Source organism: Amphiprion ocellaris, chromosome 22 (genome assembly GCF_022539595.1).
Source record: "Amphiprion ocellaris isolate individual 3 ecotype Okinawa chromosome 22, ASM2253959v1, whole genome shotgun sequence".
Classification (NCBI taxonomy): domain Eukaryota; kingdom Metazoa; phylum Chordata; class Actinopteri; family Pomacentridae; genus Amphiprion; species Amphiprion ocellaris.
The window spans coordinates 26,762,483-26,789,629 of record NC_072787.1 but is presented as its reverse complement, the minus strand read 5'-3'; the positions used below and the strand labels follow the sequence as shown (position 1 = coordinate 26,789,629).

Below are 27,147 nucleotides of genomic sequence, written 5' to 3'. Positions count from 1 at the left end.
AAAAATACACATTTTTGATCATGATATTATGTTCAGTTGTGCCTGTAAATTGCTTTTTTCTGTGATTTTATTAGATATTATCTGTGACTATCAAAAGTAGGGAAATCTGTAAAATCACAGTTAAAAACAAACATTATTTACAGTGTAGAGACAGACTATAGATAGACTATAGATAGATAGATAGATAGACTATAGATAGGCTATAGATAGATAGATAGATAGTTAGACTGTAGATACACTATAGATAGATAGATAGATAGTTAGACTATAGATAGACAACCGACAGACAGGCAGATAGATATTATCTGTAATTTAACCAAATAAATCTGTAAATTAACAGTAAACAACTCAAAACATCACAGTTAAAAACGTGTATTTTTTCCAGTGCAGTTTGAGCCAAACTCTTCTGCTAAAAACCTGCTTTCAGAGATCAGTGTGTGCAACAGAATGCTTGAGGAGAAGCTTTTGTGGAAAGCAGCTCTGGCTGAACGTGCAGCGTTCCTGAACACCAGGCAGCGTTCAACACAACAAGCCGTTACATAACGCTGTGAAGTGGAGACGCTCTTTTCTGAGGCTGTGTGGGCAGCAGCCGGACTAAAACTGAACCGTGGTGCGTTCATGTGCATCTGCATATATTTATGAAAGCGTTTGGGAATTCATTTGTGCTGCCACGTGCACTTGTGTGTGTGTGTGTGTGTGTGTGTGTGTGTGTGTGTGTGTGTGTGTGTGTGTGTGTGTGTGTGTGTGTGTGTGTGTGTGTGTGTGTGTGTGTGTGTGTGTGTGTGTGTGAGAGAGAGAGTGTAACCTCTTCAACTTCTCCAGCTTTCATCCTACAATCCCTCTCCATTTGCCTTAGAAAGGTTCCCATGGTTACGCCCACACAACAGAATTTTAGTGTGTGTGTGTCAAAATGAACCACAACCACACACACACACACACACACACACACACACACACACACACACACACACACAAAAACAAACAAACAAACAAACAAACACACATGCAGTTTGTTCCTCTCTGACTTGTTTTATCTCATCGACTGAGCAGAAAACAAAAATGCCTCCAGGTCAACTAGAGGAATAATAATAAATCTGGTAATTCTGATAAGTGCTGCTAAATAAACACATCAGGAGGGTCGATCAGGATGTTCACATAAAAACACAACAAACTGTTTTTGATGTGCTTTTACATCAATGTACTGTCATTTTGCAAATTTTGCCTGTTTGGTTAAAACAGACGGAAAAAAATTGACGTTAACTGCGATTTTTATTTATTTATTTTTTTTAAAAACACAAAAAAAACCTGCCAAAACTGTGAATAATATCCATGTCACATTCTTTTTCAAAGCTTGATTGCAAATTACAAAGTTTTTGCTGTCTTTAAATCCTCAAAACTATCACTATTTCACTGTTATTTGAAAAATGGTACATTTTAAAATTATTATTTGAAGGATTTTCCCTGTTAAAATCACAGGAAAAATTGTGATAACTTATATGTTATCCATTAAATAAACAAAATTCTAAATAACTTTCACATCAAAAATCTTTATTTTATAAATGACTGTTTAGTCTTTTACAATGTTTTACAGATATTTGCTCTTATTTGAAAGAAGAATTATGTGTAATAAGGATTTAAAAGTGGTAAATAATTCATTAAACTGTTATTTTACAGATTTTGATAAATTACAGATATCTAGTAAAATCAGAGGAAACTGTATTAATTTCCATTTTGACTGCATTAAAAACAGGCCAAAACTGTAAATAATGTCCAAATTAAAAATGTGTATTTTTATAATAATTCATTCAGTGTTTGACAATAAAATCACAATTTTTGCTGTATTTACATCTGTAAAAAATGTCATTATTTGATGTTATTTGACAGAAAGGAGCCACCGTAACAAGATCCATCCATCCATCCATTATCTATACACCGCTTAATCCTCACTAGGGTCATGGGGGGCTGGAGTCTATCCCAGCTGACTCAGGTGAAGGCAGGGGACACCCTGGACAGGTCACCAGTCTGTCACAGGGCTACATACAGAGACAAACAATCACTCTCACATTCACACCTACGGGCAATTTAGAATGATCAATTAACCTCAGCATATTTTTGGACTGTGGGAGGAAGCCGGAGTACCCGGAGAAAACCCACGCATGCACAGGGAGAACATGCAAACTCCATGCAGAAAGATCCCGGGAAAGCCGGGACGCGAACCAGGGACCTTCTAGCTGCAAGGTGAAAGTGCTAACCACTACGCCACTGTGCAGCCCCCGTAACAAGATAATCAGTGTTATTAACTTCACCTGTCAGTGGTTATAATGTCGCTCCAGAATACTGTATATAAATATATATGTCTATATGTCATATATGTATATTCAGTTCTCATCACGTACAATTCTCTTATAATAACTCTTACAACTCTCCTCAGTGCTGTATTTAAGTGCACTCCAACATCAGATGTTTTTTTCTGCACAACAGAATACATTTACGTTCTTGTTGTGAGAACATTTCTGTATTGTGAGAACTGTTTTGCACTGTGAGAACATTTGTGGATTGTGGGGATATGTTTGCACTGTGAAGACTTTTCTTCAAAACATGAACATATAAGATGGACTGACATTAAACCTTTGTGAGACGGATCACATGACGGCAGGATTCTCTCACCTGACTGGCCAGAGCTGCAGCAGCTTGGGTGTGTTTGAAGGAAAGACAGTCCAGCGGGTTGTAACGAGGTTTCTGACCCTTTAGATTTCTGTCGAAGCTCTCTTTATACTTCACCTGCAGAGACAGAGCGGTAAACACTACTGACTCTCAAGTGTTTTGCACATAAATTAGCTGATCTGGTGTGAATAGTTGGCTGTGTGTTACCTGGCTGGCCAGTTTGGAAACCTCTTTGGCGTGCTGGATGTCGGTTCTGTCCAGAAGAGATCCGTCGCTGTAAACAGGCTGCTTTGTGTTACTCTTATAGGCCACCTGTGGAAGTGTGGACAGAGTTTTAGTCATTTTCGACAAGTTTTGTAAATTTTCATCAATTTTTGGTCATTTTAAAGACATTTTGGTCATTTTGGAAAGTTATCTTGGATACGTTTTGACTCATTTTGGGAAATGTTTAGTGATTTTGGACAAGGGATGGTTATTTTGGAGTAATTTTTTTTTAGAATTTTTAATCATTTCAGACAACTTTTGGTCATTTTGGACAAATTATATTCATTATTGGGAAAGTATTTGTCATTTTGGACAAATTTTAGTCATTTTGGAGAAGTCAGAGTCATTGGGGACAGTTTTTAATTTATTTTAGACAAGTTTTAACCATTTTAATAAATAAATTTTGAGTCATTTTGGACAAGTATAAAGTAACTCTGGACAGTTTCTGACTTAGTTTGGACATGTTTTAAGTCACTTTAGACAAATTATATTTATTATTGGAGAAGTGTTGGCTATTTTGGACACATTTCTAGTCATTCTGGACAACCTTTGGTCATCACTGGGTCATTGGGGACAGTTTTTAACTTATTTTGGACCATTATTGAGTAATTTTAAACAGTTTTTGACAAATTATGGACAAGTTTCAGACATTTTAGAGAAGTTTTGGTCATTTTGGACACATTTTGAGTCACACTGGACAAGCTTCAAGTCACTGTTAAGAAGGTTTGGTCATTCTAGGCACATTTTGAGTAATTCTGAACAAGTTTCAAGTCACTGACATTAAGTTTTAGAAATTTTGGACAATCTTCAGTCATTTCCAACACGTTTTGGTAATTTTTCACAAACTACTCATCCTGAACAAATGCTTAATCATTTTTGGGCAATTTTAGAGTCATTTTTGAACAGATTTTGGACAAGCATCAAGTCAGTTTGGACAGTTTTTGAATAATTTTGGACACGTTTTATACATTTTTAACAAATTTTAGTGATTTTGGACATATTCGTGGTTATTGTTTTGGAGCCTCGAGGAGGACATTCGAGAAACTGTTTTTTCATTTCATTTTCATGCTGGCTTTATTTTTCAGCCCTAGATTGGTCCTCACAAAGATAGACACACTGTTGAACATCAAACACACACTTTGCACGAAGCTGAGCGTTGCAGAACACTCTTACATAACAACAGCTCGGTGTTAACAGCAGAAGGTTTTCTATAATTAATCAGCATCTCTGCTCAGAGAACAGCTGCTGAACACGACTGTTGTCATGGAAATCAGCGTTGGATGCCACGTGGTGACGTGTTCACACAAAGAAACCACACACAGACTCACGTCGCTGGCCAGTTTGGCAGCGTTGGTGGCGTTCACGATGTCCGGTCTATCCGGTGCCGTGTTGTAGTGATGAAGCTCCTCTTTACCTTTTCTGTAGCTGACCTGGGACCAGCAGAGGCAGTTAGAAACACAAACAACACAACAGGGCAAGGAAATTTCAAAAATAGAATAAGACAAAACTGATCTCTAAGAACCACTGATAAAATAGATTCAACTAGAGCTAAATTATCAGACTATCGGGTTATATAAAGAGAAGTATGGATTCAACAGATCAGTAATGGAGCTGCTTAGAATCAGAATAACACTAAACCTAAAGTGAGTCAAAAATTGTCAAAAATAATTCAAACTGGTCCAAAATGATTCGAAAACTGTTCACAAGTACGTAAAATTGGATGAAAATGACTTAGTATTGGTCCAGACTGACTAAAATGTGTTTAAAATGACTCAAATTTGGTACAAAGTCACTGCAGAATGAAAAATATTGTAAACTTGTCAAAACTCAATCAAAATTTGTCCGAAATGATGCAAAACTTGTCGAGGACTACTTCAAAGTTGTTTAAATTGAGTCATAAATGATCAAAAATAACTCAAATTTGTACAAAATGATTCAAAACTGTTCACAATTACCTAAAATTCATCCAAAATGACTCAAAATGGTACAAAATATCTACAGAGTGACTCAGAATTTGTCCAAAATAACTCAAAACCTGTCCAGGACTGCTTCAAAGTTATTTAAAGTGAGTCAAAAATGGCCAAAAATTACTCCAACTTGTCCAAAATTATTCAAAATTGCTCACAATGATCTAAAATTGGTCCAGAATGATTACAATTTGTACAAAACATTGATAGAGTGACTCAGAATTTGTTGAAAATTTCTCAAATTTTGTTCAGAATGACTCAGTTTATTCAATATGACTTCAAACTTATCCAAGATTATTTAAAAACGGTCCATGATGACTCAAAAATTGCCCAAAAATGTCTCAGAACAGCTGAGCAGCTTGGTTTAGTGTTTTTCCTCCTTTTCTTTGACCTCATGCTGCTCCATTACTGACCTGAACCTCTGTTCTCCACGGTTAAATCAGTACTAAATGATAAAGCAGTAAACTAGTACGTTCCATGTGTTGATTTACTTCGCTCTGGTTCCTGGTGACCTCCATGGCATGTTCCACCTCCGGCAGCGTCTTCATGTTGCTGTAGCTCGACTTCCCCTTCTCCCGGTTGAACTTCTCCTTGTAGAATTTCTAAAGGGAACAAAGAAGAAGACGAGCCTGAGGGCGGAGAGGCAGGAATACAAAAGGAAGGAGAGACGAGGAAGAAGCAGCAGTGAGACGGACGGAGGAAATATCTGATGACTAAATGAAGGATTGACATCAGGAGAAGAACAAACCTGCTGCCAATCAAAGTGTGTGATTTATCCATAAAAATAACAAATGTCTGTTTCTGTGGAGACAATCCAGCAGCCGCAACACGATAAAGTGAAAATAATGAACAGTAAACAGTCATTTATAATTTAGAGACTATTTATAAAACCTTATTTACAGGTTGGATCTGCAATTTGACGAAAAAAAGGCAAAACATTTACATTTTTAAAATCCTTTTTCCGTATTCTTTTTTTTTTTTTTTTTTTTTTTAATAGCAACAAATACAGTGGTGGAAAAAGTTTCTGGATGCCAGAATCACTCTTAGGTCTCCAAGTGTAATTTGTTTTAGTACAATCACAGCCATAATACTAAACGGATCCTAAAAAAGCCATTAAAAACTTAAAATTGATTGGTTCCACAAAAATAAGAAAATTTGAGTATTGGGTCATTTTGGTAGAGACTACCAGGTAGGAGTCCTGTCTAACAGTCTGGAGGACAGTATTGTTCCTGGTTAGTCGCTGCTCTCGTTCTTCAGCGGGTTGCAGACGGCTGGTCGTGTCGCTGGTTTTACGCTCCAGTTAGCGTAGCATTGCTCGGTCAACAGACACGAAGCCAGAAAAGCATCGCTGTCCCACTTTACCCACGGCTCTGGTTTCCTGCCTCTGGGGCAACTGACCCCAAACTATTACCCTCATCTGTGACCCACAGAGTCTCAGGGAAACGATTCTTCAGATTTATGAAGACAGACGACCTTAAATTCAGAATCCAACAGACTCGTTTAATTCAGCTGTTTACTCATCACAGTCTGGATTTTAGTGTTTTTAATAATTAAAACACTTGAGATGTACATTTTTAAATTTTCTGAACTGTGGACCAAAGAAAAAGTAAATCCACACGACAGACTATAACGTAGAGTGCAAAATTCTCTTTTTACAGATTAACTGCGACATTTTGGTTCATATAATTTGACTATTATTCCTGATAAATGGTGTCATTCTGGTGATTTGTAAAAGAAAATGTGCTTTTCCAACCTGCTAGGTGTTCTGGGGTTCAGCTACATAAACAGGTGACAGAACTGAATTCCGTCTCACTACGATGGTTGTCAGATCAAACTCACGTCGCTCTGCGTCTTGGTCAGCTCCTTAGCGAAGACGGTCTCGATGGTTTGAGGCATCTGAGCGTACAAACTGCAGCCGGCCTCCTTCCTGCCCTCCTCCCTGTAAGACTTCTGCAACACAAAACACAACATCAACAAAGTATGGCTTTGTAATGTCACCAACTCTGATTTGGAAGCATTAGTTTTAAATGTCATTCTCTATTTACTGCCGGGTTTGCTTAGAGGAATCTACACTACCCAGACGATTGCATGTTTTCCATGAAAACTCCCACTTTTATTCATGTGCTGACATAACTACAGAAACGTTTTCTAATCATCAGTCAGTGTTCAGATTCTAACAGGACGTTACCTCGCTGCACAGCTGGCTTTGCTCTTTAGCATGTTGGGTCTCTTTGGTCTCCGGCAGCACAGAATACAGACTTTTAACCAGGTCCTTCTTACCGGCCTCCTTGTATTTACTCTGCAGACACGAAACAACAACCACAGATCAGTAACACAACAGAACACATTTGGCTTCTTTTACAAAATCTCACGAAAAAACAAATATGATGTTTTTTAGCTCTTTGGTTCAGTTTGGTCTCGTTTTTGGTTATTTTCATCAAGTTTTGAGTCATTTTGTTTCTCTGGAACAGTTGTGTCTCATTTTCCTTATTTGTTGTCTCATTTTTGTTGTTTTCCATCAAGTTTTGAGTCATTTTGTGTCCCTTTAGAAACATTTTGTCTAGTTTTTGTTGTTGTCCAAATTTTAAATCATTTTCTGCCTCTTCGTTTCACTGTTAAATTTTTCTTATTTTCTGTCTTATTTGTATTGTTTTCCGCCAAGTTTGTGTCATTTTGTGTCTCTTTGGTTCAGGTGTGTCTGATTTTTGTTGTTTTCTGTCAAGTTTTGGATTCATTGTGTCTCTTTAGAGCAGTTTAAAAAAAATACTTTTATTGTTTTCTATTTCATTTTTGTAATTTTGTGTCTCTTTGATTCAGTTTTGCCTCATTTGTTTCATTTTGTGTCTCATTTTTTTCTTAATTTCTGTCTTGTTTTTGTTGTTTTTCATCAAGTACGAGTCATCTTGTGTCTCTTTGGTACAGTTTTGTCTCGTTTTTGTTGTTTTCCATCAAGTTCTAAATTGTTGTATGTCTCTTTGGAAAAGATTTTTCTCATTTTTCTTATTTTCTGTCTCATTTTTGTCATTTTGTGTCTTAGTTGTGTGATTTTATGTCATAAGAGGCTGCACTGAGAGTGGGAAAATAAAGATATCAACCTAAACCATGAACAGTTTTGCTGTAATTAAGTTTTATATTTCGATGTTTACATACACAAACACGATTTCATTTTATTTGATTTAATTTCAAATTCGAGACCACTGACCACATATTTAGATAATTAAAAAAAACCTTTAACCGTCTGCAGATTGTGTGTAAAAACACTAAATACTGATAACGTTATATTTCATTGAAACACGATGAACAAAAACATCAAATACAGAAAACTTTTGTGTCCCACAGCGACCGATTCATCATTTGGAGGAATTTTCCTGCAAACTTAGTGCTGAATGTCTTGATTAAATATTAATCCGTAACATTGTTAAAGAAAACAAATCAAAGCCGAAGCTCATTCTGCAATATCCACTCAGATTCCTCACCTTGCTGTGCGTCTCGGCCATTTCTTTAACAAACTGAGTCTCCAGAGTTTCAGGCAGCAGCGAGTACAGAGAGTTGGGAAGATCCTCTTTGTCCTTCTTGTACTTTGACTGGAAAAGCAACACAGATGGACGTTTTTTCAGTGTTTCATCAGGAACAAGGAGCAGCAGTTAGTTTTCTTTGACATAAACAGAACAGTGAACACTGAGCTGGAGAAAAGAAACATGTTTAGTTGACACGTGGTCAGAAACATGTGGATTGTGGCTGCAGAAAGTGTGTGTCTCACCTCACTGTGCAGCTCTGAGATCTGCTTAACGAACTCCATCTCTTTGGTTTCCTTCATCTGGTGGAAGACGCTGCTGCTGATCTCCAGTCGGCCTTTCTGCTTGTATTTATTCTGTAAAACACAAAACTGTTTCAGTGCTTTCTGTCATTATCTTTGGTTCAGCTTTATTTCGTTTTTGTCATTTCTGTCCCATTTTTCTTTTTTTTGTCAAAATGATGCCATTTCGTCTTTTTTTCATTCAGTTTTGTCTCGCTTTGTGTCATTTTGTGTCTTTGTCTCATTTCTGTTAATTTTCCGTCAAGTTTGTGTCTTTTTGTGTCTCTTTCATTCAATTTTGTTTCTTTTTTGTCATTTTCTGTCTCGTTTTTCTTGTTTTTTTTGTCAAGTTGTGTCATTTTGTGTCTCTTTGGTTAAGTTTTGTCTTGTTTTTGTGGCTGTCCGTTGAATTTGTGTCGCTTTGAGTCTTGTTTCTGATGCTGAACTTGCTCTGAAGCGTCCCCCCACCTCACTTTGGAGCTCCATGACGGCTTTAGCGAACTTGGTCTCCTCGGTCTCAGGCAGCAGAGAGTACAGGTTGCTGCTCAGGTCCTTCTTACCTTCCTGGTACTTCACCTGGAAACCAAGGAGACAGAACTTTGAAGACAGAGACGAAACCTTGGACTGTTTTACACGCTTTCAGAGACCTACCAGTCAGAGAGTTTTAACCCTTTCATCCTGTCCGAACACTGAGGGTAATACTACGTCTGATTGTACCTGACTTTGGAGCTCTGAAGCCTCTTTAGCATGTTGAGTCTCCAGAGTTTCAGGCAGTTGATGGTACAAACTGCTGCTGGCCTCCTTCCTGCTCGCCTCCTTGTACTTGGCCTGAAGAAAACATCGGAAGCAAAGATTAAAACAAGAGCGTGAATTCAGTTTCAAAATGTGCATAAAACATGTTGATGGAAACAGGGTTGGTGTCACTTCACAGGAAGTCCAAAATGACTCCAACACTGATTAAAATATCTGTCCAAAACTGTCCAAAATGACTCACCATTTGTCGAAAATGAATAAAATTCATCTTAAACCATTCATAAATTGTCAAAGATGACTTAAAATCAGTCCATAATGATGTGAAATCTGTCCAAACTGACTCAAACTGCGTCCGAAATACAAAAAATGTGTCTAAAACCATTAAAAACTGTCTGACTTACAATTTGTCAAAAATGAATAAAATTTGTCTGAAACAAATCAAAAACTGTCCAAAATTACTCTCCAAAGTGACTCAAAAATTGTCCAGAATGACTCACCATTTGTTGAAAATGAATAAAACTCATCTGAAACCATTCAACATATGTCCAAAACGACCCCAAACTTGTCAAAAATGAATAAAACTAAACTGAAACCATTCAAAAACTGTCCAGAATGACTCAGAAATGATCCAAAATGACTAGAACTCATCTGAAACCGTTTAACTGATGTCCAAAACGACCCAAATATTGTCCAAAATGACTCATCATTTGCCCAAAGACAAAGAAAAATTGTAAAAAAAAAATAACAAAAAAATAAAGATTTAAAGGTAAAATGTCAGATAAATGAGAGTAGAGACAAGCTGTAAGCAGGACAAACGGAACATGTAAAGCTTCCTTCATTAAAAGTAACCATTAAATGAATCTGTCACCTCACTCTGCAGCTCAGAGACGTTTCTGACGAACTGAGTCTCTGCGGTTTCAGCGAGTTGAGAGTAGAAACTCTGGCCGAGGCTCCGGATGCCGTCCTCCTTGTATTTGCTCTGCAGAGACACATTCAGACGTCAGGAATCCTCACCTTTACCTGCAGCACCTGTAGTCTAACGCCGTCTCTAACCTCGCTCTGCAGGTCGGACATCTTGGCGGCGAGCTGCGTCTCGGCCGTCTGCGGCAGCTGAGCGTACAGACTGGACGACATCGACTTCCTCCCGCTCTGCTTGTACTTGTTCTGCAGGAATAAAGAAATCAGACGGACTGAACGATGCTTTTCTTAAAAACTAACTAAGAAAACAAAGTCACAAAACAGAAAGACAGCATCCATCTGGAAAAAGTGATGAATCCTAACTAACGGCTCATCTACAATCACAAAAAAATAGAATAAAACGTGTAAAATTACTCAAAAATTGTCCAAAATAAGCAAAAACCTGTCCAAAATGTTCCAAAATGACTCAAAATGTGCCCGAACTATTCAATAAACAGTCTGAAACTCTGCAAAATGTTTACTAAATGACTCAAGATTGATTCCAAATGAATAAAAACTAGTATAAAATTACTGAAAAACTGCCAATGACTCAAAATGTGTCCAAGCAATTTGAAATCTGTCCAAAATGACATGAAATCTGTTAAAAAAAAGGCTCAAATTTGTCCAAAATGAACAAACATTGTCTGAAATCATTTGAAAATTGTCCTCAGTGACAGAAATGTCCAAAATCACTCAAAAACTGTCCAAAATGACAAAAATGTTTCCAAGATGACTCACAATTTGTCCAAAATAAATAAACCTTGTTTGAAATTATTTGGAGACGGTCTAAAATTACTCAAAAAGTTGTCCAAAATGATTAAAAATGGTCCAAAATGATTAAAAAATGGTTCAAAATGATCAAAATTAGTCCAAAATGACTAAAAAATTTCCAAAAATTTCCAAACAATTCTAAAACTTTTCAGAATGATGTTAAATCTGTACAAAATGACTCACAAATTTGTCCAAACTGACTAAAACTTGTCTGAAATCATTAGAAACTGTCCACAGTGAAGAGTTTCCTTGGTTCTCAGTTTATTTCTGCAGTTTTTCCTCCTGAATATGTGAGTTTCGTTACGTAAACACTTGAGTTCCTCTGTGAGAAAATGCTGATCAAATTCTACAAACAGCATCTCAAACATCTGAAGCTGAACGTCTCCAAATCATGACTCATTTATTAACTCTGTGTTTGAGGTTAAACTTCATGATTTAAACTGCTGTAGAGGATTCTGATATTTTTATCAAACTAAAGCTAAATATTAGATCCTAAATGAGCGTTTCCAACATCAAACGTGATGAAATGTGAATGTGTGGATGTGAATAATAGATGTTTGTACCTCGCTCTGCAGCTCAGAAACCTCTTTAATGCGCTGCGTCTCCAGAGTCTCAGGCAGACAGTGATACAAAGAGCTGCTGGCCTCTTTCTTCCCCGCCTCCTTGTACTTCACCTGCAGGAAAAAACTGTTAAAAACTGTCCACAGTGACTCAGAAATCACTCAAAACATGTCAGAAATAACTAAAACTGCTCAGGAATGACTTAAAAAGTGTCCAAAATGACCGAAAATTATTCAAAAAACATCCAAAATGACCGAAACTTGTCCAAAATGATTTAACAACTGATCAAAATGTGTCCAAAAGGACTTGAGACTTGTTTAAAACCATTCAATAATCATCAAAAACAACTTCAAAACTGTCCAAAAATATGTGAAATCTGTCCATACTGACACAAAATGTGTGCAAAATACATAAAACATGGCTAAAAAACATTCAACAACTGTCCAAGATGACCCAAAAATTGTCCATAATTACTCACTATTTGTTAAAAATGAATAAAATTCATCTGAAGCCATTCAAAAACTGTCCAAAATAACTCAAAAATTGTTCAAAATGACTCCCAACTTGTTGTAAGAGGCCGTTGAGGAATCAGCAGCTCTGACTGAGTTTCTGATAAACACACCAGAATAGACTCCATGTTATCAGTCAACATGTCTGACATACCAGCAGACTCTCAGCCTCAGTGGTTTTACCTCCAAATAAATCTGCTCTGTTGCTTTCTACTGTGATTCAGTTTGCCAGATAGCAGCTTTGTCCAGAAATATGTGAAATCTGTCCAAAATGAATAAACTTGTGTGAAACCAATCAAAAACTGTCTAAAACAATGAAAACATCGTCTATCTACAAAAACCCAACCTCATGCATCGCTACGATGGATAAAAGTCAGAATAAAAGTCAGATTCACCTCACTGTGCGTCTCGGCCATTTCTTTAACAAACTGAGTCTCCAGAGTTTCAGGCAGCAGCGAGTACAGAGAGTTGGGAAGATCCTCTTTGTCCTTCTTGTACTTTGACTGGAAAAAAAGAAAAGACAGGACATCTGAACAATCAAAAACTGTCCATAATGACTTACATATGTCCAATACTACTAAAAAATAGTCAAAATGACTCAAACACTGTCCTGAATGAATAAAAAGTGTCTGAAAACATTTTAAAAAAACTGTCCAAAACAACTCATAGTGTTAAAAAAAACAAAGTAAAAAGTGCTAAAAATGATGTGAAATTCGTGTGAAAACTCCCTAAAGAAGACTAAAGTTGGTCCTGAATGAGTTTAAAAATGTTCCACACCCACTACCGTCACACTTTAATGCTGTAAATAAAGTTATAGTTATAAAATTATAGTGACTCTCCGTGGTGCATTCAGGGTCCTCACCTGGCTCTGGATTTCTGACATCTGCTTGGCGAACTGAGTTTCTGCTGTCTCTGGAAGCAGCGAGTACAAGTTCCTGCTGGTCTCCTTCCTGCCGTCCTCTTTATACTTCACCTGCAGACGGAGCACAAGTTACAGGACCTGGAGGACGTCCACACGTGTCCACACGTGTCCACAGGTGTCCACATGTGTCCCTCACCTCGCTGCAGATGTTCCTCAGCTCTTTAGCCAGCTGTGTCTCCGTGGTAACAGGAAGCTGATGGTACAACGAGCCGCTGGTCTCCTGTTTGTATTTCACCTGAACACACCGTAAATAACGGAGTTAGCGCCTTGTTTAAATAAATAAAACCCTCAAATATAAAACAGACCAAAATCACCCCAATAAATCTGTCCAGAATGGCTCAGAAACGGGGCAAAATGACATTAAAAGTAGCCACAGCTGGTCCAACATTAATAAATCTAGCTTAGAACCGCTCAGAAACTGCCCAAAATGACTCAAAATGGTGTTAAATTACTAATAAACTGTTCAAAATGACTCAAAAATGGTGCTAAATTACTAATAAACTGTTCAAAATGACTCAAAAATGGTGTTAAATTACTAATAAACTGTTCAAAATGACTCAAAAATGGTGCTAAATTACTAATAAACTGTTCAAAATGACTCAAAAATGGTGTTAAATTACTAATAAACTGTTCAAAATCACTCAAAAATGGTGTTAAATTACTAATAAACTGTTCAAAATGACTCAAAAATGGTGTTAAATTACTAATAAACTGTTCAAAATCACTCAAAAATGGTGTTAAATTACTAATAAACTGTTAAAAATGACTCAAAAATGGTGCTACATTACTAATAAACTGCCCAAAATGACAAACAATCTTACCAAAATGAATAAATCGGTCTGAACCCGTTGGAAAACCGTTTAAAATGACTCAAAAAATGTCCAAAACTACTAATAAACTGTCCATGATGGATACATCTGGTCTAAAACTGATCAAAAACTGTTCAAAATGACAGAAATGACCAACAATGACAAACAAATGCATCTTTTCATGCTATTTTTGATGTTTTTGTGTCGTATTTTGTTGTCATTTCTGCATGTTTTCCTGCTGTTTCTGTGTATTTCTGTGTTATTTATTTATGTTTTCCTGCTGTTTCTGTGTTTTTTGTGGTATTTCTTTATGTTTTCCTGTTGTTTCTGTGTATTTCTGTGTAATTTCTGCATGTTTTCCTGCTGTTTCTGTGTATTTTTGTGGTATTTCTTTCTGTTTTCCTGCTGTTTCTGTCCCGTTGGGCTCTTCTAACAGCATCTTTTCTGACCTGACTCTGCAGCTCTGAGGCTTCTTTAGCGTGTTGAGTCTCCAGAGTCTCCGGCAGCTTGGAGTACAACGAGCTGGACGCTTCCTTTCTGCTCGCTTCTTTGTATTTGTGCTGTAAAATCAGAGGAAACATCGTTTATTAGAAGGAAACAAATATAGACAGACTCCAGAGGAAGATTCTTGTTGCTCTTTACCTCACTCTGTATTTCAGACAGAGCTCTGGAGAACTCGGTCTGGTTGGTCTGAGGCAGCTGAGAGTAAATGCTGACCGTCTGGAGCTTCTTCCCTCCTTCTTTATATCTGGTCTGAGGAGGAAAAACATGTTTTATTCACCAGCTTCTCTCCTGGTGTGAGATTTACCAATAAAAGCAGAGACGAGGAGACAAGAACTGTTCAGATACATTTTGTGCATCTTTTCCTGCTATTTTTGTGTCTTTTTGTGTCATTTGTGCATATTTTTACTCTATATTTGTGCAATTTCATGTCCTATTTGTGTATTTTTGAGTCATTTATACATCAATTCATGTTATTTTTGTGTCATTTCTGTGTTTTTGTGCCATTTATGTGTCTTTATCTGTCATTTTTGTGTCTTTTTTAGTCTTTTTGTGTAATTTTGTGTCTTTTTTGTGTCATTTGTGCACCTATTCGTGATATTTTTATGTCATTTTTGTGTCTTTTTGTGTCATTTTTTTCGTTTTGTGACTTTGTGTCTTTTTGTGTCATTTTTGGTCAGTTTTGTGTTATTTTGTGTCACTTTTGTCTTTTAGTGTCATTATTGTGTCTTTTGTGTCTTTTTTGTGTCATCTGTGCATCTATTCATGCTATTTTTGTGTATTTTTGTGTCATTTTTGTGTCATTTTGTATCTTTTTGTGTCATTTGTGTGTCTTTTCATGCTATTTTTTTGTCATTTTGTGCTAGTTTTGTGCCATTTTTTCTGGTTTTTGTGCTATAAAATGTATTAAAAATCCCAGAATAAAAACTAATTTACCCAAACTATAAATAATCTTTACATCAAAAATCATTCTTTTTTAAAAATGTATTTAAATCAGCTAAAAATACAATTATTTGACAGATATTTGCAGTTATTTCAAAGACAATGTATCTACATGAAGGCGGAAAATCCTATTTTTAGACTGTTACAGACTTTCCCTGTTTTGTTCAATTACAGATAATATGTAATAAAATTACAACAAAGTATTAATTTACATGATGAACTAAAAAGAAAATAAACAGGCAAAAATCTGTATTTTTTTTATAAATGATCATTTGCTCTTTTACAATGTTTGACTGTAAAATTACAGTTTTTATTTTATTTAAATTAGCAAAAAACTTCATTGTTTTACAGATATTTGCTGCTATTTGGAAGAAAAATTATGTGTATTAAGGATTGAAAAATGGTAAATTATTTTTAAATGTTATTTTTGATACTTAAATTGCAAATACAATTTATTTAAAATGACAGAAAAAAGGCAAGTTAGTGTAAAATTACAAAAAATTAGATTTACTGTTTTTAAATCAGCTAAAAAAATAATTATTTTAAAAATATTAGCAGTTATTTTTGCTGTTTTTACAGTTTCTGAATATTCCACTGGTACTGAACGTATTTTTCCTGGTGTCCTCGCTGCCAGATTTTCACATTCTATCATATTATTATTATTATTATTATTATTATTATTATTATTATTATTATTATTATATCTATCAGGTTTTTTTTCATACATTTAGGGCTTCATCTTGATGCTGCAGCTTCAGCTTTGATATCAGAGGAAAGCTGCCAGTCTGTAAAGTGTAAAATGCATCTTTTATATCAGGTTTATTTGTCTTGTATAACAGGAAATGTTACAAAAAAAGCAACCAACACCTCGCTCTGGATTTCTGTCAGCTCTCGAGCAAACTGGGTTTCTGCAGTTTCAGGAAGCTGAGAGTACAAAGACGACGTCATCTTCTTCCTCCCTTCATCGCTGTACTGTTTCTGTCCAAACAAGGAAAGTACACTTAGTTTTACCTGGATTCTAAAAAGAAATATACTGCCTGACTTCATAAAACCTGGACAAATGAAACCCAAACTACATTTATCTTAACAGCACAGCTACCAATCTGAATCTGAATATTGAGACAAAAACTTGAAAATCAGGAAGAAGAAGTTGAAATTTTGACATAAAAACTAAATTTAAAGATGAGAAAGTCTAAATATTGGGATAAAATCTTGAAATTTAGACATAAAAAAAATCTGAGAAAACTACTTGAAATTCAGATTTTAAAAATTAATTCTGAGATAAAATTTTGATATAAAAAACTTAGAGATAAAAAGTCTGAATTTTGAGATAAAATCTTGAAATGCGTTGATAAACAGCAAAAATTTTGACATAAAAACTTGAAATTCAGACATAAAAAGTCAAAAATCTGAGACAACTTGAAATTCAGAGATAAAATCCAGACTTTTGAGATAAAATCTATAAATTCAAAGATTAAAAAGTCGAAATAGTGAGACAAAAACTTGAAAATCAAAAAGTTGAAATTTTGACATAAAAACTCAAAATTCACAGATCAGAAAGTCTAAGCATTGAGATAAAAACTACAAATTTAGACATAGCCAAAAATCTGAGATAAAATCTAAAAACTTCAAGATATAAAATCTAAATTTTGAGATAAAATCTTGAAATGCAAAGATAAAGAGTAAGAATTTTGAGATAAGGTCCTGAAATTCAGAAAGTCTACCTATAAAGATAAAAACTAGAAATTCAGACATAAAAAGCCAAAAATCTGAGAGAAGAACTTGAAATTCACAGATAAAATTCAGAATTTTGAGATAAAATTTCAGAGATACAAAGTGAATTTCTGAGATATAGTCTTGAAATTCAAAGTGTCCAAAATCTCTTTTAACTGGTCTAAATTAACTTGACATTTGTCCAAAATTAGTTTAAAATGTCCAAAAAGGACTTGAAATTTGTTCAAAGTGACTTTAAACATGTCCAGATAACTAAAATAATCCAAAATGACGCTAAAAATGTCTCTAAATGACTTGAAACTCATCCAAAACGATTTGATCTCAGCTGGACCAAATACAGTTACTATAGAGGGACGTGAGAAAAACAGTGCTGGTGATTTTGTACAGAAACCTCAACCTAAAAACGATTCAGAACGGATAAACACTCACTTCACTCTGCAGTCGAGTGGCTTCTTTGGCGTGTTTGGTCTCCAGAGTTTCTGGAAGCTTCGAGTAGAGAGACGGCACCGTTTGCTGCTTATATTTCACCTGAAACACACGAACCAGCGTCACTGAAGCCTCCAGAAACTGTCCTGAAATAAACATTTATCTCGTCCGACCGCCGCTATCAGTTCAGAGCCCTATTGCTGGTTGATATGGCGACCAGTCAATGATGTCATCGACTGTGAGCCAGTAAGATCTCAGCTTCCTCTGATACTGGCACTAATTACTGATGATACAAAAAGTGAAAAAAAGCTGGAATCAACATGTGCAATATTTGTTGTTAATTACAAATGTCTGTTAAAGAACAGGATTCTGAAACATAGAAAGCAAGAAGTTTGAGATGAGAACTCGAAATTCAGAGATGTAAAGTCAAAAATATTGAGATAAAAACTTGAAATTTAGGGATAAAAAGTCAAAATATTTAGACAAAAACTAGAAATTCGTACATTAAAAGTCAGAAAGAAACTATAAATATCTTGAAATTTGGAAATATAAAGTCAAAATTTTGATATAAAATCTTGAAATTCAGAGATAAGAAGTTAATATTTTGACATAAAAACTTGAAATTTACGTATAAAAAGTCAAAATTTTGAGATAGATGTAAGACTTCAAGGTTTTGAGCTAAAGACTCTAAATTCAGAGATTTGAAAGTCTAAAAACTGAGATAAAAATTTGAAACTTAGACGTAAACATTCCTCACCTCGCTGTGGGTCTCGGACATTTCTTTGATAAACTGAGTCTCCAGAGTTTCAGGCAGCAGCGAGTACAGAGTGTTGGGAAGATCCTCTTTGTCTTTCTTGTACTTTGACTGCAATGAAATAAAAAACTGTAAAGAGACGAAACTGGAGGTGAAGTTATCAGTGAGAATCAGAGAAAGAAGTGCTGCACCTCGCTCTGGATCTCCGACATCTGTTTGGCAAAATGCATCTCTGCTGTTTCAGGCAGGAGGCGGTAAAGAGGCGCCTCGTTTTTACCGGCTTCCTTATACTTGACCTGCAACACAACAACACAACAATTACAACACCGAGCAGCAGAGACAAAAAGTGGCAACAATGAAAAGAAAATGACACAATACAATAGCAAAAAGACACAAAAAGATGTTAAAATTACACAATTACAAAAAAGACACAAAGACACTAATATGACAAAAGAATATGTTAAGATTACACAAAAATGACACAAAAAATGCATTACAAGTGTTGCAGGAGCACTGGGAGCAGAGCATCCTTACACTGCAAAAATGACACAAAAAGATGTGAAGATTACACGAGAATGACACAAAAAGACACCAAGACACAATTATGACACAAAGAGATGTCAAAAGACACAAAAAATGCGTTACAGGTGTTGCAGGAGCACTGGGAGCAGAGCAGCACTGCACTACTGTGTGGACCAAATTTAACACAGGAAACAGTTTTTGACATTTCCAGGTTCCTGAACTTCTCTCTCTGACTCGCTGCAGCGCCTGAACAACCAATCAGCAGCCGAAGGAGGCGTCACCTGACTCTGGAGCTCCGTCACCTCTTTGGCCAGTTCTGTCTGCAGAGTCTGAGGAAGGCTGGAGAACAATGTGGACGAAAGCTCCTTCTGGACGTCCTCCTTGTACTTCACCTGTAGAGACGCTGCTTTCAGGGTGCGCTGGGAATTTCTATGCTTTTATTATCTCACAAAAGGTCAAAATAAAACATGCACATGGACAATATTTTTTTCTCCTGCTTCCATTAACGCCTCCTAAAGGTTGGGATCAGGGTTTGGATGCAGCGTTCTGAGCATGCTCAGTACCTGGCTCTGGATCTGTGACACCTCCTTGGCGTGTTGAGTTTCCAGAGTTTCTGCCATCACGGAGTACAAACAGCTGCCGGCCTCCTGCCTCCGGGACTTCTTATAGTTGGTCTGGAAACGGGTTTTAGGTTTATTAACGTTCTCCTCCTGCGTACAGATTCTCAGATGCTCTCGTGTTTGCTTCATCTCACCTCACTCTGCAGCTCAGACACACTTTTAGCAAACTTAGTTTCAGCCGTTTCTGGCAGCTGAGAGTAGAAGCTCTGAGAGAGGCTCTTCATGCCGTCCTCCTTGTACTTGTTCTACAGATGGAGGATCAAAACAAATAGTTTGAGTCGTTTCACATCAAGATAAATCATTATTTTAGTGTCCTAAAAGTAAGCTGTGTTAGCATTTAGCTAATACATCTCACTTTTATCATCCTCAAAGCAAGCTGTGTTAGCATTTAGCTAACGTATCTTAATTTTATCATCCTAAAAATAAGATGTTAGCATTTAAAACGTGAATTTTTCTAAAAGTAATGAACACATCTTACTTTTAACACATCTTACATTTAGCATCCTCAGAATAAGATGAGTTAGCATTTAGCTAACACATCTTACATTAAGCATCCTAAAAGTAATATTAGGATGCTAATACATACAAAGCAGTAGTAGCCTAAAAGTACAATTTGGGTTTACCTAACACATGATACTTTTAAAAAGTAGGATGTGTTAGCATTTAGCTAACACATCTTATTTTTAGCATCCTAAATGCTAAAATATATTAGCATTTAGCTAATACATCTTACTTTAGCTTACACTTCTTATTACCTTAATACTAGCGTCCTAAATGCTCACGTCATTAGCATTTAGCTAGCACATCTTACTTTTAGCATTCTTAATGCCAACATATCATTAGCATTTATCGAATACATCTCACTACCTTAATTTTAGCGTCCTAAAAGTAAGATAAGTCAGCATTTAGCCAACATGTCTTACTTTTAGTGTCCTAACTGCTAACATATCATTAGCATGTAGCTAACACCATTTTACTTTAGCTTATATCTCTTACTATCTTAATTTTAGTGTCCTGAAAGTAAGATAAGTTAGCAATTAGCTAGTGCATCTTACTTTTAGCATTCTAGCTGCTAGCATATCATTAGCATTTAGCTAACATATCTTACCATCTTAATGTTAGCATCCTAAAAGTAAGATAAGTCAGCATTTAGCCAACATGTCTTACTTTTAGTGTCCTAAATGCTAGCATATCAGTAGCATTTAGTTTACACATCTTAATGTTAGTGTCCTAAAAGCACCACTGCATGAGCTCCAACTGAGAAAGAATACAATAAAATATGTAAATAAATATCTAAATGAATTAAAATATATCATATTATCATAAATCATAAATCAGTGTTGTATTTCCAGAACAAGCTTGAGAGCTACGTGGCTCTTACTTGACTCTGCATGCTGCCGACCTCTCGAGCAAACTGGGTTTCCAACGTTTCTGGTAGCTGGTGGTAAACTGGACATGACAAATCCTTCTTCACCGCCTCTTTGTACAAAATCTGCAAGACAACATCTGGACTTTTACAACAAGTAGAAAACATCTGCTGACAACCAGTGTCTTTAGCTTCAGTGTGTTTGTCCAGATGTGTACCTGACTCTGCAGCTGTGAAGCCTCTTTAGTGTGTTGAGTCTCCAGAGTTTCAGGCAGTCGGTGGTACAAAGACGAGGATTTCTGCTTCTTACTGGCCTCTTTGTATTTCGCCTGGAAAACACAATGAAAATTTTGAATTCATGGACAAAATTTTTGTGTTTATTAAAACCTTTTGATTCTCACTTTTGGACTCATCAATCAAATTCTGTAATTCAAAGCAAAACTTTTGGATTCTCAAAGAAATTTTGCGTTTCATATCAAAGCTTTTGGATTCTCAAAAAGTTTAAATTTGCAAGCAAAAATTTAGGATTCAAAAACAAAACTTTTAGACTTATAAACAAAACTTTTTAATTCGCAAACAAAATTTCTGGATTCACAAGAGAAAAAATTTTGAATTGAAAAACAAAAAGCCTTTTTGGATTTGCAAACAAAATTTTTTCATTTCCAAAACAAAATTTTGAATTTGCATAATAAATCTTCAGATTTGCAAACAAAAATTTGGGATTCTCAAACAAAACTTGCTTAAGCAGTAAAAAGTTTTGGATTAATGAATAAAACTTTTGCATTAATTCACGCCTTTTGTTTCGCAAATAAAATGTTTAAATTTGCAACCGAAACTTTTGGACTCACAAACAAAACTGTTCATTACACAAATGATACTTGTGAATTCAGAAACAAAAGTTCTGGATTCATGAATAAAACTTTTGCACTAGTTCTAACTTTTTTTCTCAAATAAAATAATAAATTTGCTACCAAAGTTTTTGGATTCACAAACAAAATTTTTCATTTCACAAATGATACTTGTGAATTGAGAAACAATTTTTTGGATTTGTGAACAAAAAATTTGCATTTCTTAAAATTTTTGGATTCTCAAATGAAAATGTTTAAATTTGCAACCATATTTTTGGGACTCACAAAACTTTTGACTTTGCAAACAAAACTTTTAACTTCACACACAAAATGTTTGCGTTCATAAACAAAATTTCTAAAATCACAAACAAAAATTTTTAATTCACAAAACTTTTGGATTCACCAATAAAAGTTTTGCATTTGTCAGCAACAGCTTTGGATCGTCAAATACAATGTTTAGATTTGCAAAACCAAACTTCTGGATTCACATTTCAACCACAAATTTATTTTATTTGCAATAAAACATTTTTTAATGCCCATAATTTCACATTGAAAACTATTTTTTTGATTGCAAAGCTTCTCTTTCATTGGTGGGGAAAAGAGACCAACGTAACCTCTTTGTAAATAAAGTTATTATATTATAATGAATTAAAAAGGAATAAAACACTGGTGGCTGATTACCTCTATATATATATTTACATTACCAAAAGTATGTCAAACAAGCCAAAATTTTATCCACCGTCTGCAGGGTTTTGAATGTAAACCTGCAGAGATTACGATATTTGAATTTGTCTTGTACAGCTTCAGTCAAAGAGCAGATCTACCCAGACAGAAGCGTGGGAAGACGAGACAAAACTTAATCTCCCAGCAGGCTGAATATTAGTTAGACCTCATTCATGCGTGAAGATGATCTAGTTTTCCTGTAACTCTGACGGTACTTTGAACGTTCGGTCCGCCCACCTCGCTCTGCATCTCTGTCAGCTCTTTAGCGTGCTGGGTGTCCAGGGTGTCGGCCAGAGCCGAGTACAGGTTCACGCTCAGCTCCTTCCTGCCGTCTTCTTTGTACTTGACCTTGTGATGAAGAAAGAAAACAGACGGAGGTTCATGGAAGCCTCACAGTGAAGCCACAGATCAACAGATTTGTGTCCCATATAGAAGATCGTTTCTACATTTAACCAGCAGGATGAGCAGTTGTACCTCGCTGAGCATCTCCGTCTGCTGTCGGGCGAACTGGGTGTCGATGGTTTCTGGCATCAGGTGGTAAAAACTGGAGGCGTCGCTCTTCCAACTCTTGTACTTGAGCTGGAGGAGGAAAGATTAAAGCAGGAGAAACAAAAGCAATCAGTTCAATTTGTTAGTTTAAGAATCTGTTAAATGACAGTTTTTACAGTCATGAGGTCACAGAAAAGGATCGAGTGAATTCGTCAACAAAAATTTTGGATTTGCAAAGAAAATTTGTGGAATTTTCAAATTATTTTTTTTGGATTCACACACAAAACTTTTCAGTTTTACAGCAAATGTAACTTTGATTTTGCAGAAACAATCTTGATTATTCAAAAATTTGCATTTTTAGACTCAAACAAAATTTCTGGATTCACAAAGAAAATGAGTGGATTTGAAATCAAAAATTTGGGATTTTCAACCTAAATTTTTGGATTCTGAAACACAAACATTGGATATGTAAAAGAAACTTCTTGGATTCACAAACAAAACTTTTTCACTTCCAAAAATAAATTTGGGATTTGGGAAACAAACTTTGGGATTTGCAAACAAAAGTTTTGGACTCACACTGCAAACTTTTCAGTTTACACATATAACTTTTAATTTTGTAGAAAAAAATATTTACTATTCAAAAATGAACATTTCAGATTCGCAAGCAAAATTTCTGGATTAATGAGAAAAACCATTTTGAATTTAAAAACAAAACTTCTGGATTCACAAACAAAAATATTGGATTCACAAAAAAAAACTTTGAATTCATAAACAAAACTTTTTTTCCCCAAAGAAAACATTTTTAATTTGCAAAATAAACCTTGGAATTTGGAAGCAAAAACTTTGGATTCACAAAAAAAAATAGTGGATTTAAAAACAAATTTTTTGGATGATCAAACAAAACTGATGGCTTTGCAAAGGAACTTTTCAGATTTGCAAACAAAACTTTTTATTTCCAAAGCAAAAATTTAGAATTTCAGAAATAAAACTTGGGGTTTGAAAATGAAAATTTTGGATTCTCAAACTAAACATGTGGATTCACAAGTAAAATTCATGGATTTTTAAACAAAAGTGTTTGTTTCCCCAACAAAATGTTTTGATTCAAAAACAAAAATTTTGATTCACAAACAAAAATGTATGATTTGTCCACATTACTTTTGGCTTCAAAGACAAAACTTTTGGAATCGCGATAAGAAAGTTTAGATTCACAACCAAGAATCTGGGATTCACAACAAAACTTTTGAGTTTGCAAACTGCTTATGTCTTTGTCGCTGTTGTAAACTTGTAAATAATGTAAATGTAAACAAAGTTCCAGAGTTTCAAACCAGCAGTGAACAGTTTTAAGCTAACGTTTAATGAGTGTTTGTTTTCTTTTACCTGACTCTGCCGCTCTGAAGCCTCTTTAGCGTGTTGAGTCTCCAGAGTCTCAGGAAGAGTCGAGTACAGAGAGTTCATCGCTGCTTTCTTTCCTGCTTCTTTGTACTTCATCTGAACACAAAAACACAAACTTGTTGTTTTCAGCTGCTTTGGGTCATTCAATGCCAACTCGTGTCAGGAATTTTGTTTAAAACATACTGTGAAAGCTGAAAACTAAATCCTAAAGCTGTAGCACAACACAGTAAAACCTTCAGAGATGTAACCAATAACTTCTGCTGTGTCCTCAGGTAAAGGTGAGTTAGCTCAACTACTCACCTCACTCTGCAGCTCAGAAACTGTTTTAGCGAACTGAGTCTCGGTGGTTTCTGGCAGCTGAGAGTAAAAACTCTGCGACAGATTCCTCCTGCCGCCCTCCTTGTACTTGTTCTGGAAGAGTTTGATTCATAAACGGATTCATCTCACAGTTCAAACTAAAGTTTTGGATTCAAAAGCAAAAATAGGTTTGTAAATAAAACCTTTCATATTCTTAATGAAAAATTTGAGGGCAAATTTGAAGTCATTGTGGGGCATCTTTTGAGTCAGCTGAGACTACTTCAGAGTCATTTTGATCAGATTTTTTGTAATTTTAGGCAAATTTTGAAGCTTTGAAGACAAATTTTGAGTGAATTTAGAGCAAATTTTCAGTCATTTTTGACAATTTTGAAGTTATTTTCTGCAGAATTTCAGCTCAATTAGGAGAGCTATTTCAGGTATTGATAAAATTCTACGTCGGGGACATTTTGTGTTGTTTTTTTTCACCTCACTCTGCATGTCGCTCATCTCTCTGGCGAAGCTGGTTTCCGAGGTGTCAGGCAGAGCGGCGTACAGCGAGCTGGACATCTCCTTCTTACCGCCTTCCTTGTACTTGATCTGTGGACAACATTCAACTTATGGTCCGTGATGCAGCAGGATAAGAGAAACCTGACGTTGTTCTGGTAAATAGACAGGAAATAAAAGATGAAATGACCTGACTGAGCAGCTCTGCAGCTTCTTTAGCGTGTTGCGTCTCCATAGTTTGAGGCAGGACGGAGTAAAGGCAGCTGCTCACGTCTTTCTTACCCGCCTCCTTGTACTTGCTCTGAAATTTAGACAGAAAACAGTCTACTGTTAAACTAATATCATTGGTACTGAATCCACTTCCTGTCTGATGGATTAAATTCTGGTGTTTTTACACCTTTTAGCCCTGATTTGGGCTGTTACTGTGGCCAATTTTAAACAGTTTCTGAATCATTTTGTAAGATCTGTGAGTCTGTTTGGACATATTTTTAATTTAGGAGAATGTTAGGCTGAAGATCTCATATTTGAGACATTTTAAGCAAATATTTAGTCATTTTAGGCTAATTTTGAGTCGTGTTAGACACCTTTTTAGTTATTTTGGTCAGGTTTCAGCCATTTTAAACAAGTTCTGAAGTTTTTTTGGACAAATTTTGAGTCATTTCAGACTACTTTAGAGTCGTTTGGGTCAGGTTTTAGCAATTTAGGATAATTTTGCAGTCATGTTGGTCAGGTTTTAATAATTTTAGACAAGTTTTGAAGCTGTTTGGACAAATTTGAAGTAATTCTGGGGCATATTTTGAGTCATTTTAGACAGTTTTTGAGTCATTTTGGTCACGTTAGTAATTTAAGACAACATTTTGAGTCATTTTGGTCAGGTTTTAGTAATTTTAGACAAGTTGTGAAGCTTTTTGAACAAATCTGAGTGACTTTGGACAACTTTACAGTATTTATGGGTAGTTTTTAAATAACTGTGGATGATTTTTAAGTAATTTCAGACTAATTTTAAGTAATTCTGGGCAGTCAATGAATCCCTTTGGGGTGAATTTTAAGTCGCTTTGAGATGTTTTCAACAATTTTAGACAAATTGAGGGTCATTGTGCAGACTGAGAGGCCGAAACATCTCTCTCTTAGGAGAGCATTAGACTGAAGATTCAGTTCTGGAGTTTGGAAGAAATATCTTTGACTTAATCAAACACTGTTAGGTGTGTGATGTTTGCGATATTATTGCGTGCTTATTTTGTGGAGTTTTATTCTTGTTTTCACACTTTGATGAAGAGAAAGACAAGACTTTACTGTGTGAGGACGAGAGGTTGTTGGAAGGACTCTGTATAATAAACTTCTTCTGGACAACAAACCGGAGGAAAACGTTTCTCCTGTACCTCGCTCTGCAGCTCAGACAGCTGTTTGGCCAGCTGTGTCTCTGTGGTTTCTGCCAGCTGATGGAACAAACTGCTGTGGATCTTCTGCTTCAGACCTTCTTTATACTTCACCTGCAGGACAGAAGAGGAGGTTTTTCATGTCGCTTTCTTTCTTAAAAATCAGTTTTAGTGCATTTCTGGATGTTTTAAAGCAGATTTAAATCAGTTTCAGTGTATTTCTGGATGTTTTAAGGCAGATTTAAATCAGTTTCAGGGTATTTCTGGATGTTTTAAGGCAGATTTAAATCAGTTTTAGTGTATTTCTGGATGTTTTCAATCATATTTAGTGTATTTCTGGACATTTTAAAGCAGCAGACAGCGATGAATCGTAACTCCACCTCACTCTGCAGCTCTGAAGCCTCTCTGGCGTGTCGAGTGTCGAAGGTTTCCGGCAGCAGAGAGTAAAGGTTGACGTTCAGCTCCTTCTTACCGTCTTCTTTATACTTCACCTGAAAACAAAGCAACTTTGACCAACCAGCAGGTGACCTTCTTCTGTTTACAGTCGTAGTTTTATTTGTTCTTCTAACCTCGCTGAGCAGCTCAGAGACTTCCTTAGCGTGGACGGTGTCGATGGTCTCTGGCAGCCGGTGGAACAAACTGGAGGAAAGTCCAGACTTCAGGGCCGAGCGGTACTTCAG

The 27,147-nt window shown here is 35.9% G+C and overlaps 1 protein-coding gene across 7 annotated transcripts in view; it reads right to left on the bottom strand.

Annotated features, from left to right (window-relative positions):
* The window catches only part of LOC111570644 (nebulin-like), a 74,317-nt gene that overhangs the window by 18,287 nt on the left and 28,883 nt on the right, over nt 1–27,147 (bottom strand). For 6 of the 7 annotated variants that reach the window (XR_008600378.1, XR_008600379.1, XR_008600380.1 and 3 more), the window contains exons 18-53: nt 27,037–27,147; nt 26,848–26,958; nt 26,471–26,581; nt 25,282–25,392; nt 25,074–25,184; nt 24,591–24,701; nt 24,276–24,386; nt 22,884–22,988; nt 22,647–22,757; nt 21,057–21,167; nt 20,854–20,964; nt 19,607–19,717; nt 19,416–19,526; nt 19,134–19,244; nt 18,522–18,626; nt 18,334–18,441; nt 17,580–17,678; nt 16,284–16,394; nt 14,616–14,726; nt 14,423–14,533; nt 13,301–13,399; nt 13,105–13,215; nt 12,638–12,745; nt 11,736–11,846; nt 10,498–10,608; nt 10,313–10,423; nt 9,409–9,519; nt 9,160–9,267; nt 8,656–8,766; nt 8,372–8,479; nt 7,084–7,194; nt 6,735–6,845; nt 5,387–5,497; nt 4,257–4,358; nt 2,872–2,976; nt 2,668–2,781 (exon numbers count right to left, since the gene is read on the bottom strand). Coding sequence is in view for 4 of the 7 variants with exons in the window: in XM_023273515.3 (XP_023129283.2) it covers nt 2,668–2,781; nt 2,872–2,976; nt 4,257–4,358; nt 5,387–5,497; nt 6,735–6,845; nt 7,084–7,194; nt 8,372–8,479; nt 8,656–8,766; nt 9,160–9,267; nt 9,409–9,519; nt 10,313–10,423; nt 10,498–10,608; nt 11,736–11,846; nt 12,638–12,745; nt 13,105–13,215; nt 13,301–13,399; nt 14,423–14,533; nt 14,616–14,726; nt 16,284–16,394; nt 17,580–17,678; nt 18,334–18,441; nt 18,522–18,626; nt 19,134–19,244; nt 19,416–19,526; nt 19,607–19,717; nt 20,854–20,964; nt 21,057–21,167; nt 22,647–22,757; nt 22,884–22,988; nt 24,276–24,386; nt 24,591–24,701; nt 25,074–25,184; nt 25,282–25,392; nt 26,471–26,581; nt 26,848–26,958; nt 27,037–27,147 (3,936 nt within the window). In the remaining 3 variants the exon portion in view is untranslated. The remainder of the gene's footprint in view (nt 1–2,667; nt 2,782–2,871; nt 2,977–4,256; nt 4,359–5,386; nt 5,498–6,734; nt 6,846–7,083; nt 7,195–8,371; nt 8,480–8,655; nt 8,767–9,159; nt 9,268–9,408; nt 9,520–10,312; nt 10,424–10,497; nt 10,609–11,735; nt 11,847–12,637; nt 12,746–13,104; nt 13,216–13,300; nt 13,400–14,422; nt 14,534–14,615; nt 14,727–16,283; nt 16,395–17,579; nt 17,679–18,333; nt 18,442–18,521; nt 18,627–19,133; nt 19,245–19,415; nt 19,527–19,606; nt 19,718–20,853; nt 20,965–21,056; nt 21,168–22,646; nt 22,758–22,883; nt 22,989–24,275; nt 24,387–24,590; nt 24,702–25,073; nt 25,185–25,281; nt 25,393–26,470; nt 26,582–26,847; nt 26,959–27,036) is intronic. The other variant, XM_055007089.1, reaches the window with a different exon arrangement.